This window comes from Saccopteryx leptura, chromosome 7 (assembly GCF_036850995.1).
Source record: "Saccopteryx leptura isolate mSacLep1 chromosome 7, mSacLep1_pri_phased_curated, whole genome shotgun sequence".
Taxonomy (NCBI): Eukaryota; Metazoa; Chordata; class Mammalia; order Chiroptera; family Emballonuridae; genus Saccopteryx; species Saccopteryx leptura.
Window position 1 is genome coordinate 113,850,665 of NC_089509.1, and position 12,831 is coordinate 113,863,495.

The 12,831-nt window shown below is 53.5% G+C and overlaps 1 protein-coding gene across 3 annotated transcripts in view; it reads left to right on the forward strand.

The window, feature by feature from the left end:
- Nucleotides 1-12,831, forward strand: part of ARMC9 (armadillo repeat containing 9) — a 152,859-nt gene that overhangs the window by 31,042 nt on the left and 108,986 nt on the right. For all 3 annotated transcript variants that reach the window (XM_066345603.1, XM_066345602.1, XM_066345604.1), the window contains exons 10-11: nucleotides 8,868-8,902; nucleotides 12,596-12,707. In XM_066345603.1, coding sequence (XP_066201700.1) covers nucleotides 8,868-8,902; nucleotides 12,596-12,707 — 147 coding nt within the window. The remainder of the gene's footprint in view (nucleotides 1-8,867; nucleotides 8,903-12,595; nucleotides 12,708-12,831) is intronic.

Consider the following 12,831-nt stretch of genomic DNA (forward strand, 5'->3'; position numbering starts at 1 on the left):
CTGTTTCTAGTGTGCAAATAGCATCTGACAGCATCTTGCTCTTTCTCTTAACCCCCTATTTGCACTGGGTGAGCGTGAATGCAGAAACAATCTGAAGGCGGAAATCGGAGCGCAGCCCCTTGGGTGAATCCCACGTCCCTCCAAAAGGCAAATGGTGCCTCTGGGTTTGTGGATTCACTGGATGGGGGGGGTTCCATTTTTTTTTTTTTTTTTTTTTTTTGTATTTTTCTGAAGCTGGAAACGGGGAGAGACAGTCAGACAGACTCCTGCATGCGCCCGACCAGGATCCACCCGTCATGCCCACCAGGGGCTATGCTCTGCCCACCAGGGGGCGATGCTCTGCCCCTCTGGGGCCTCGCTCTGCCATGACCAGAGCCACTCTAGCGCCTGGGGCAGAGGCCAAGGAGCCATCCCCAGCGCCCGGGCCATCTTTGCTCCAATGGAGCCTCGGCTGCGGGAGGGGAAGAGAGAGACAGAGAGGAAGGAGAGGGGGAGGGGTGAAAAAGCAGATGGGCGCCTCTCCTGTGTGCCCTGGCCGGGAATCGAACCCGGGACTTCTGCACGCCAGGCCGACACTCTACCACTGAACCAACCGGCCAGGGCCTGGGGGGTTCTATTTTAATGCATCCTTATTTGGGAAAACGGCCCATCTGGTAATTAACTCTTCCTTTCTTCAACAAGTGCCAGTAGACCTCATTGGAAATACAAGTGAAAATACTTCAGTTGTGATAGCATTAAATATAGTAAAGGTCCGTGGCATGTGCATCTTAGAAGGCATCTGTTTCCACGATCAGCCACCTTCGTTAGCAGTATAAGCTGGCAGGAGGCAGGAAGGAGGTGGGGGCGGCCCTTGTCCGGCTGGCCTTGTGCACTTGTTCAGGAGACCTGGCGGTGGCACTGTTCTGCTGAGAAGGAGCCCTCCTGCAGCTTCCCAGTGTGGGGACCACGGCTTTGGCTTCAAGGGCAGCATCTTCAGGCTTTGAATTCTCCCTTACGTAGTAGCTTTTAAAAATTTTTTTATTGATTGATTTTAGAGAGAGAGAGAGAAGGGTTGGGAAGTTATGGAAAGCATCAACTCACAGTAGTCGCTTTCCGCATGTGCCTTGACCAGTCAAGCCTGGGGTTTCAAACTGGTGACCTCGCATTCCAGGTCGGTGCTTTACCCACTGCGCCGCCCCAGGTCAGACTCCCTTATGTAGCTTTCTGAAGTCGTGGCAAGGTGCCTGCCCTCTGCCCGGACTGCCACCGTACCTCGGGGCAGCCCTGGGCCTGGGGCTCCAAATGGAAAGGAGGAAGTTGTGCACCGGGCTCTTCATCCCTTCTACACCTCACACCAGAGCCCGTCACGTTCCTGAACCAACCCTGCTGGCGTGAGGACTTGAACTCCTTGGATGTCAGCCAGTTGGTAGGATGTAGCTGGTGTCAGCTCAGCCCCGTCCATCCCGACCTCCAAGCCCAGACGCGAGGGCCTTGTCCCAGTGGGTGTCTGACAGGCACGTCACATTGTCCAAATCTGGACTCGTCATCCAAACAGGTTTCCTGTCTTGTGGGTGACACTCCAGGGAACCCCTGGGAGACACCCGAGGCCCTTCCCTCTCCTTTTTTTTTTTTTTGTATTTTTCTGAAGCTAGAAACCGGGAGAGACAGTCAGACAGACTCCCGCATGCGCCCGACCGGGATCCACCCGCACGCCCAGCAGGGGGTGACGCTCTGCTCACCAGGGGGCGACGCTCTGCCCCTGGGGGGGGTCGCTCTGTTGTGACCAGAGCCACTCTAGCGCCTGGGGCAGAGGCCAAGGAGCCATCCCCAGCGCCCTGGCCATCTTTGCTCCAATGGAGCCTCGGGTGCGGGAGGGGAAGAGAGAGACAGAGAGGAAGGAGGGGGGGGTGGAGAAGCAGATGGGCGCTTCTCCTATGTGCCCTGGCCGGGAATCGAACCCGGGACTTTTGCATGCCAGGCCGACGCTCTACCACTGAGCCAACCAGCCAGGGCTCCTTCCCTCTCCTTTGCCGGCACTTGGGCAGTCTCCGCGGCCTGAGGGGGGGGGCCTCCCTCCCTCCCTCCCTCCCAGCAGCTATTTGGTCTCTCTGTCTCTGTCCTGGCCTAAAGCAACATTTCCCGACTGGTCTCCCTCTGGGAGTGCTCTGTCACACGGGGGCTGGAGTGGCCTTTCTGGGCTTGTCCTGTTCACTCACGCCCTCCTGTTTCAGGGAGGATTTAGGTACACACAGGCGTCTGCTCACGTGACTCCCTTGTTTAGTACCTGTCATTGCGTCAGGTCCAAAATGCTCGGCATGGAGTCCACAGCTGTCCATGATCTGATGCCCACCTGTCCCTCCAGGCTCAGCCCTGGTCACAGAAGCCCCGAGAAGCTCCAGCGCCCCAGCCCCTGGCACCTCCCTGGGTGTGGGTGTTGCTGTGAACCAGCCCAGCTCCCAGAGCCTTGGAGCAGGTGCCCTCAGTGACCTGGTGAGCCCGGGAGGCTCCTGCCGGGAAGCTGCTGTAGAATTTACAAGCGCCCTATTCCACCTGCCCAGTTCTATCTCCACGTCTCATTCCCAGGGCTCCGTTCCGGCCGCCCCCTCCTGCGTGGACAGCCTTGCGTTCCATGTCGTGAGGGTCCCCCTTCTTGTTCCTGCGTGGGCAGGACCTCCCTTCTCTGCGCGGCAGCCCGGTGCCCTGGCTCTCTGTGTCTGCCGCCCTCCAGTCCCAGGGCGAAGGCGCTTTTCCTCCTGTGTCCCTCCGTGTTCTCTAACGCGTTCGAGGCAACCCTTCCCCTCGAGGTCGCTCGCCAGGGTCCTGCCTTCGCTGTTCCCCTGGCGTTCCCCTGCTGTCCTGTGCAGTACGCAGTCACAGCGGTGTGGCTTTGGTCCCAGGTGAGGGCCTGGGAAGGGCTGGTGGCAGACAGGCCTTGTCTGCAGGGGTTCCCAGCCCTCTGCCACCCGGGGGCCCGGCAGCCTCTGCAGGTGTCATCACGACTCTTCCTTTCTGACCCTCCCTGGGCTGTGCACTCCCGCCATCCTGCGGAGCAGCATTTTTCAAAGTGTATGCCTAGATGCCTAGAGCCACTGACCCCACAGGAGTTTCCTGTCCCCCGCGCTATTATTGTGATGAGTTTGAGACATGCCGGGTACTGAGATTCACGCCAGTCGGCGGCCGCACACAGAAGACTGGAGAGTCCCGGCAAAGGAGTGCCCAGCCCTGTCTGACCCGGTGTGTCTCCAGCCGCTTTTGACCAAGGGACACTCTTGTCATTACACCTGATACCAACTTCTCTCAGCACGTTGACATTATGTGTCCTTGGCAAAGCCCCTCATTCTGCTGTTGTCACCGACAGCTGTCCTGGCCCTGTGTGTCCCCAGTAAGTAAGCCCTCCTCCTCCACACCGTGGTCACAGCCCCTCATTCTGCCGTTGTCACCGACAGCTGTCCTGGCCCTGTGTGTCCCCAGTAAGTAAGCCCTCCTCCTCCACACCGTGGTCACTGGGGGTCCAGCTCAGGTCACTGGGGGTCCAGCTCAGGTCACTGAGGGTCCAGCTCAGGTCACTGGGGGTCCAGCTCAGGCTTCTTGTCCGCAGGTGAGAAGAGACAGAGGCACAGATGCTGTGGTGTCCCCCTTGGCAGCGGTAGAAGTTTATTTCTCCCATAGCTGTGGTTCCAGAGAGACTTACTTGCCCTGGGTCTGGCGGTGCGGGTGGTCAGAGGCTATTGATGGGTTAATACAGTTGTTGCTCCACTGTGGTCTGGGTGTCTGCCTGTGCCCTGGAGTGACCCCAGCCCAGAGGGGCCTTTTTCTGAGCTCCTGGCATCAATCCTGAGGTCACGCAGTGCCCGTAGGCTGCAGTCAGGGCCGCCTAGCGAGGGGATTGTCCCTGGAGCTTGTCCGTCTGTGCTTTGTATCCATTGTTAGCTTGGAAGGGAAATTATTCCAACTGACTGATATTTTTGGAGCCTCTCCCATCTTTCTCTTCCTGGGGCCTCTTTCTTGGCCCGCCTGGCGTGGCTGTGTCGACACCACGTGCTGCTTAACAGATTAGAGCATGTGGTGACAGGGAAGGAAGTGTGGCTGTTTGCACCCAGGTGTCAGTGACAAGGTAAACTTCAGCTTCATCACTGCCTGGAGCTCAGTACTTCTGTTCTAGCAACCTGTGGGAGGGGGGCTCTGCCTGACACGCAGAAAAGAAGGGGGCTGTGCTGACCTTTTTTTTAAAAAAAAGATTTTATTTATTCATTTTAAAGAGGAGAGAAAGAGAAGGCGGAAGGAGCAGGAAGCATCCACTCCCATATGTGCCTTGACCGGGAAAGCCCAGGGTTTCGAACTGCGACCTCAGCGTTCCAGGTTGATTCTTTACCCACTGTGCCACCACAGGGCAGGCTGTGCTGACTTTCTGAGGGGCGTCCTCACCCCACTGCGGTGTCCTCGTGGGCCCTCCATGTGAGTCCTGGATGAAATTGCAAGTCTTTGAGTAATTCAGTTCATTTCAGAGAAAGATTTTTAGAGGATCTGCGCTGTGCTGGGCTGATACTCAATTAGACATAAAGATGACTAATGAAAAAACAAACCTGTGTCTTTTTTTTTTTTTAACGAGAGAGAAACAGATGGAAACAGAAGGAAGGGAGAGAGATGAGAAGCATCAACTCGTAGTTGCAGCACTCTAGTTGTTCATTGATTGCTTCTCATATGTGCCTTGATGAGGTGGGAGGGGCTCCAGCGGAGTGAGAGACCCCTTGCTCAAGCCAGAGACCTTGGGCTCAAGCCAGAGACCTTGGGCTCAAGCCAGAGACCTTGAGTTTCAAATCAGCGACCATGGGGTCATGTAGATGATCTCATGCTCAAACCAGCACCCCCCACACTCAAGCTGGTGAGCCCGCGCTCAAGCTGGTGACCTCAGTGTCCCAGGTCGACACTCTTATCTACTGCGCTACCACCTGGTCAGGCAGCAAACCTGTGTCTAAAGCAGAGCCTTTCGGCCTCGGCGCTGTTGATATTTTAGACCAGATAATTCTCTGTGTGGGTGTGACTGTGTGGTATAGGATGGTCAGCAGCATCCCAGGGCCTCTAACCGTTAGATGCCAATGACCTCCCCCCCCCCCGCCGGTTGTGCCAACCAAATGTCTCCAGACACTGCCAGGTGTTCTTTGGGGGCAAAATCTCCTCTGAGCTGAGAACCACCAGAGGGAAATAGAAACATCCGATTCCACACGACATGAAAATGCTACTGGGTACGGAATGCATTGGACACTTGCCGATGCTTCAAGATGGCGGGGGTGGGGGCACTGCTGGGAGTGGTCTCTAGTACAGGGCTGCCTGAACTGAGCCCTGCAGGACTGGAAGTTGGGGGGCTGGGGGGGCTACAGGTGCACCAGAGAGGAGCTGCAGGCAGAGGCCCAGCATGGCCACCGGGGGCACTGCAGGGCCTCGTGGAGCTGGAGCCCTGGGTGGGTCTGAGGGAGGGGACAGATGGCTGGAGGGCGAAGGGAGCAGCAGAGCCAATCGGACTCCTCTCCTGAGTGGGCAGGAGGGCTGGAGGGGAGAGGGGCCCCGCACCGGAGCGTGGAGCAGAGCCAACGCGGGCTTGAGCACCCAGCCGCCCGGTTAGGCTACTTTGCCTCTGTTTCCTCACCTGACATGGAAACAGCCGTGAGTGAAATGCGCTGACACGTGTACAGTACTGAGAACCGGGTGCGTGGTGCCCAGTAAGCACTCAGTGATGTCGGTCATCACTGTCGTTATTAGGAGGCTGTTGCAGCATTTCAGCCGAGAGAGGGGGCCTGGGTGATGTCCCTGGTGTGGGAGGTGGGCAGAGAGGGGCCGATGGGAGAGAGCCTCAGGGATAGAAGCAGTGGGAGCTGACGCTTTGGGGGGCGGTAGAGAATGAGGACTCCAGTGGCGATTGCTTTCATCCTCCGAGCAGCCCCGTGGGTAGGTGCCGTTGCTGCCAGCACTTCAGGTGAGGGAGTGGAGGCACTGGGTTGTGGCACGCCCAGCGGATTGCGAGCTCTCTGGGAGGAGGGCTTCTGTGCTGTTCACACACGTGTCACTGGGGCCTGGACACCGGCCCGTCAGTAAGGGCTCCCTCAGTAACCGAAACACCACGTCGTCCTCCCTCAGGAAGACCATGCTGGCCTCTCTTCCTTCTCACTCTTCTCACTTGACTAGATAATAAAATCTTACCGGCGTTTAACATGCCAGCTGTTCTCACGAAAGGGTCAGTTACTGGTGCTTTGCGATTCATTTCTTCACAGGGCAACTAGAATGATAGAGAGTTTAGCCAAAGAGAATCAGGGCTTTAAAAGATAGTAAACATTTTTTTTAACTATGACAACAGGGAGATGTTGATAAATTTTATTTGTGGAAATATGAATTAGCCAATATCGCTACTTTTAAATATTCTCTCTTACATGTGTGTATTGTGCTAGCGTTTTAGTGTGGCGGTGTCCTCACTGACACCTTGTCTTGGCACTTTTGGTCCTCTTACTGGGTGAGATGAGTAATTTAGTTGACATAAACTTCTTTTCTGAATTCCTTACTATTTAAACTGACAGTGGCCCTGGCCGGTTGGCTCAGCGGTAGAGCATCGGCCTAGCGTGCGGAGGACCCGGGTTCGATTCCCGGCCAGGGCACACAGGAGAAGCGCCCATTTGCTTCTCCACCCCTCCGCCGCACTTTCCTCTCTGTCTCTCTCTTCCCCTCCCGCAGCCAAGGCTCCATTGGAGCAAAGATGGCCCGGGCGCTGGGGATGGCTCTGTGGCCTCTGCCCCAGGCGCTAGAGTGGCTCTGGTCGCAATATGGCGACGCCCAGGATGGGCAGAGCATCGCCCCCTGGTGGGCAGAGCGTCGCCCCATGGTGGGCGTGCCGGGTGGATCCCGGTCGGGCGCATGCGGGAGTCTGTCTGACTGTCTCTCCCCGTTTCCAGCTTCAGAAAAAAGAAAAAAATAAAAAATAAAAAAAAAAATAAACTGACAGTAGGGATAGGTAATTCCTGTAATTAAAAACCAAGGGTTAACCCTGGCCGGTTGGCTCAGCAGTAGAGCGTTGGCCTGGCGTGCGGGGGACCCGGGTTCGATTCCCGGCCAGGGCACACAGGAGAGGCGCCCATTTGCTTCTCCCCCCTCCCCCCCTCCTTCCTCTCTGTCTCTCTCTTCCCCTCCTGCAGCCGAGGCTCCATTTGGAGCAAAGATGGCCCGGGCGCTGGGGATGGCTCCTTGGCCTCTGCCCCAGGCGCTAGAGTGGCTCTGGTCGCGGCAAAGCGACACCCTGGAGGGGCAGAGCATCGCCCCCTGGTGGGCAGAGCGTCGCCCCATGGTGGGCGTGCCGGGTGGATCCCGGTCGGGCGCATGCGGGAGTCTGTCTGACTGTCTCTCCCCGTTTCCGGCTTCAGAAAAATACAGAAGAAAACAACAACAACAAAAAAACCCCAAGGGTTAGAGAATGTTAAAACATCCATGATCACGATCCATTTCAAAGCAGGGTCTGATGACTCCCAGACGGAACGTGCCTGCTCTGTGGGTGCCGCGGAGCGGAGCGCTGGAGAGCAGGGTCCTCAGCCAGGCCAGTGCAGAAGTCAGCCCGGGGTTCGGGAGCGCTGGAGAGCAGGGTCCTCGGCCAGGTCCTCGGCCAGGTCAGTGCAGAAGTCAGCCCGGGGTTCGGGAGCGCTGGAGAGCAGGGTCCTTGGCCAGGCCAGTGCAGAGTCAGCCCGGGATTCGGGAGCGCCCACTCTGGGAAGCCAGCCTTTGTTCATTCATTCGTACAACAGATATCGGCTGAGCGCCTCTGTTTGTCCAAACACCGTTCCCGGTGCTGGGGACATGCAGGTGATGTATCTTCAGCCATTACGCAACTCCGTGTCCGCCGAAAGAGGGAGACACGGAAATAATCGCAAAATAATCACAGATCAATATGATAAGCGTGGTTAATGACCATTGGAGGTCCGCGGTGACATCAAGGGCCCGCCAGACGGCTGAGATTTCCTCTCTTCCCCTCTTCTTACTATTTTTCCTGGAGTTCTTTAAGACCTATTGCAAACACTGTATCATCTTACCTGCAGATAGTTGAGTATATATCTTTGACAGACAAGAGCTTTAAAGAACAAACGAACATAACCCCAATGCCCAATACAACAGACACTCATTCATTAGTGTCATGGGACACCAGTGAAGTCCACATTCAGACTTCCCTGTTTTCTCAACTTATCTTTTTACATTTGGTTTGAGTCAGTCCAAACCACACACAGCACTTGCTTATATCTTTTTTAGTACATTTTTAACATAGCATTGCCTGTAGCAGCCAAAAAAAAAGTCAGTGTGAATGCCCATAAAGTGGGCAGCGATCTGGCCTTTAGTCAGGATTAAAGGGGAGTGGGGTGGGAGGGGGGTTGTTCATTTTTCCTATAAACACTTCTATATTTCTATAAACACTTTTGTAGTGTTTGACTTGGAACAAGGTACAGTGTGTTCTTCCTGTACTCTGAGATAAAATCTTAATGTATGAAAAAAACAGGGTATAATTAAATGATTTTCATTGCTGCATTCTCTCCGCTGTCTTTGACCAGGCAGCTTTAAGTGCCTCTGAGAGTCTGGTGGGGTGAACCTACCCGTTTTTTTTTTTATAGATTGTTCTTTGGAGTGGAGCAGCCACAAACCAAGGGTGGGTGGTTTGGGAAGAGTATCAGTAGTGTATTGATTAACTTTGGCTTAGGCTAATTTTTAATTTTTAAATCATGTGATTATGATTGGAGAATCCTGGTGGTGGACCCAAAACTCTGCAAGCCTATTGATTTTGTGCTGTTACAGTGATTTAGGATGAATGCATTGCTATCGATGTTTAACACGGTCTGTTCTCTTTCTGTTCCCCGCCCCCCTGCCAGGCTTCAACCATGTTAAGAGCCTCCGTGGCACCCATGTAAGTAATCGTTCTTAGAAACTGTTATTGTAGAGGACAGCTAGGGGTGACACTGGAATTCAGAGTAACTCAAATAAGTATTCATCTGAACAGCTGAGCTTAGAGAGATGCTTTTGGTTAGTTAGAACTCCACGTGGATAGTAAAGGAAATAATACCAGTAATTATAGGTAATATTGTTAACCTAGAAATATCTTTCACTGTTAATTTTATTTATTTTCATAAGGTAGCGTTAAATGGAAAAAAATATTGAATAGTTCCTACAGTATCCTCTAGAAATCAATTGAATTTACTGTCAGAAAGCAGTCAACGGAGTGTTGCAGTGTCTGAATTTCCTGCTCTCTGCCGAGGGATCCCAGAATAGCTCTGTGTACACCAGAGCACTTAGATCCAGGGCCATACGCTGTCCCCGTAGGGGTGTCTGATGCTCAGGAGCTTCATCAAGCGTGTGCGTCACAGCAGTAAGAAAGTTGAGGACCTTTGGTATGAGCATGGGGACCAGGGTGGGTTCTGGAGGCCCTCTGAGCTGGTCCTGGGGGCAGGATGCTGGAAGATTACTCAGCCACCTGAGACAGACACCACATTCCTCCTGCCCCTGTCCTGCCTGAGTCTGACGTTGACCCTGCACTTTGTTCTCTCAGGTGGCAGCTATATAATGTACATTGCTTCTGAGCACACTGCTCGGGTTAAAATCCCACCTCTGGCCCTGGCCAGTTGGCTCAGTGGTAGAGCGTCGGCCTGGCGTGCAGGAGTCCCGGGTTCGATTCCCGGCCAGGGCACACAGGAGAAGCGTTCACCTGCTTCTCCACCCCTCCCCCTCTCCTTCCTCTCTGTCTCTCTCTTCCCCTCCTGCAGCCGAGGCTCCATTGGAGCAAAGGTGGCCCGGGCACTGGGGATGGCTCTGTGGCCTCTGCTTCAGGTGCTAGAATGGCTCTGGTTGCAACAGAGCGACGCCCCAGATGGGCAGAGCATCGCCCCCTGGTGGGCATGCCAGGTGGATCCCTGTTGGGCGCATGCGGGAGTCTGTCTGACTGCCTCCCCATTTCCAACTTCAGAAAAATACAAAAAAAAAAAATGTTAATACAATGTTTGCAATAGGTCTTAAAGAACTCCAGGAAAAATAGTAAGAAGACGGGAAGAGAGGAAATCTCAGCTGTCTGCCCCCACCTGGCTCAGTGACCCTCAGTTTATATAACTTCTCTGCACCTCACCTTCCTCATGTGTGAAAGAATAATGATAGTAACTGTGCTACAGGGTTGCTATGAGGATAAAAATAAGTTACTATGTATGAGAACTTAGTGCAGTGCCCAGGACTTCAACTCTGAGTGATTGCTAATGTTACTCCCAGTGATCTAAGAGGCAGGCTCTCCTGCAGAGGGTGAAGGCCAGAAGTTGATGTATGGGGTTAAGGGGGCTAGACTACCGGGCCACGGACTGGTACCGGTCCATGGGCCATTTGGTACCGGTCCGCAGAGAAAGAATAAATAACTTACATTATTTCCGTTTTATTTATGTTTAAGTCTGAACGATGTTTTATTTTTTAAAAAAATGACCAGATTCCCTCTGTTACATCCATCTAAGACTCACTCTTGACACTTGTCTCAGTCACGTGATACATTTATCCGTCCCACCCTAAAGGCCGGTCCGTGAAAATATTTTCTGACATTAAACTGGTCTGTGGCCCCAAAAAAGATTGGGGACCACTGGGCTAGACCACAGAAATGTGGGATGGCTGAGTGGCTGAGCAACTTAGCTGGCAATAAATTTAATCAGTAATATTGTTGTTATTGTGGCCCAAATATGACAGTGTTTACTCCCTCCAATAGGAGCACCCCAGCTATAGAACATTATCAAACTTGTTTTTGTCTAGAGCAAGAGCCTATTAAAATTTTAAACTAAAAATATATATTTTTTCATTGTGAAATAATCCCAGAGTTGCAAAAACAGTACAAAGAATGTCCCTATGCCCTTCACCCAGACTGAGCAGCGCTGGTGTTTCACGCCTGCCAGCACAGTTATCACACTCAGCAGAGGAGCGCCGCTCAGGGCCGTCTCGTCCGCTGCCCTCGCTCCTGAGTCCAGGGGCCTCGCGTGTCTTTGCCGGCAGCCTTCCGTCCAGGGTCACACGCTGACCAGTCGTCCTGTCTTCGTTTCCTTTCATTTGAAATCACCTTTCAGTCTTTTTCTTTCATGACCTTGACACTTTTGAATCCTGGCCACTTATTGATCATTGGAATTTAAAAAGTCTCTTTATTAGTTTTCTAAATTCATAAGAATATCCGCCTCAAGGGGGGGAAAAGGTGTCAAAATAATCAGCACGTCCATGGACGTGGGTTTCCCGTTTGTTGTATAAAATAGAAGATGCTTCTCCAGGCACTGCGACCTCTTTCCTGGCCTTTCTGTTCCAGGCTCTATAGGAGGAGCTCATATTATCTTTTAAAAACTAATATTAAAAGAACATAAGCATGTAATTTTTTCCCCAAAGAATGTAATACATGCTTATTATAGAAATTTCGAATGCTATAGAAATATATGGGGAAGAAAATTTAAAGCACCTGACACCCTGCCTCCCAGGGGAGCCGCCTCAGCTTCTGCTCCTCCTGTAGAAGCACGTGGGAGCCTGCACCTTTGGGCTCGTCACCTGTTCCTCACGAATCCCATTATTATTGTATAGGAAGTATCAGTGCTTCTTGCATGGTGTTGAAAGGATCATATTTTTGTTTTGTTATTTAGTATCTTTATTTTGAAACAATGACAGATTCACAGGAAGTACGTGCCTGTGGTACAGGATCAAAACGAAGAAATTAACATTGACGTGGGGCTGTTAGCCAGACCCACAGACCGCATTGCACTTTCCTTGGTTTTTCAATACACTCCAATCTCCTATTCAACAAAAGAACAACAGAAATTGTGAAGGCACTTGTTTTGGTGACAAAAGACCCAGAGGTGGTTCCTTCAGTTTCTGGCCGACCACAGGCGGGTGCTGGGTGATCGGCCCTGGGTCGATCTCGGAACCGAGATCTCTCCCCATGGACACCTGAGGTCTTTGCCCTGGAGTCCTCCTGAGGAAGTGTGCAGGTTGTCCTGCCGGCTACCTGTCTCACAGGTCTGTCCCCCTCGCAGCTGCCTCCCCACGCCATCTGCTTCCTGGGAGGGCTGACTGCACACCTGCTCTTCGCGGGTGTTTCCTGACCCCGCTCTGTCCTCGTAATCTCCCAGCTCGGTCCCCCAGCTCGGTCCCTCAGCTCTGAGAGGGACGGTGGCTTCAGGTTTTCCGGTAGAGCCCCCGGGGGCCTGCTGGCGCTCACAGTCTTGGGGCTTTGCTCAGGATTCCGAATAGCACTTTGGTGAAAGGTGAGGATGCGTGCAGGGTGACCCCGTGCCCATCGTGGGGAGCCCTGGCGAGTGTGTCTCCAAGTCTGGTCAGGCAGGGACTCCTGGCTTCAGGACCGTGTTACGCAGGACCCTGGTCCCTACCGCAGGAAAGGCAGAGCTGAGCGAGGGGAAGCTGGGGTGGGCCCCGGAACCCGGGTGCCTCGGGCAGCCTGGGGTTAATTCTAGGGGCTCGGAGAAGGCAGCTGGGCCCCGCTGGCCACCGGTCAGAGCAGCTCAGGGTCGGATGTCATGGTGCTTGAGGTCTAATGAGCGTGCCCTTCTGCCCTCTTCTTTCTCTTTGAACTTGTGTTGCTGAGCAGGAAATTGAAGGATGTCCCATTACTGCCCTCCTTGGATTATGAGAAACTGAAGAAGGATCTGATTTGGGGGAGCGACCGCTTGAAAGCTTTCTTGTTGCAGGCTCTGCGCTGGGTACGTACCTTCCCCGTGAAGTTAAAAAAAAGACCGTGCCGGGTAGCTGGCTGGCTGCCATGCCTCTGTCCTCCAGCCCATCTACAAAAGCTCTTTCTTCCTGCTGCCTGCTCACACCAGGAGC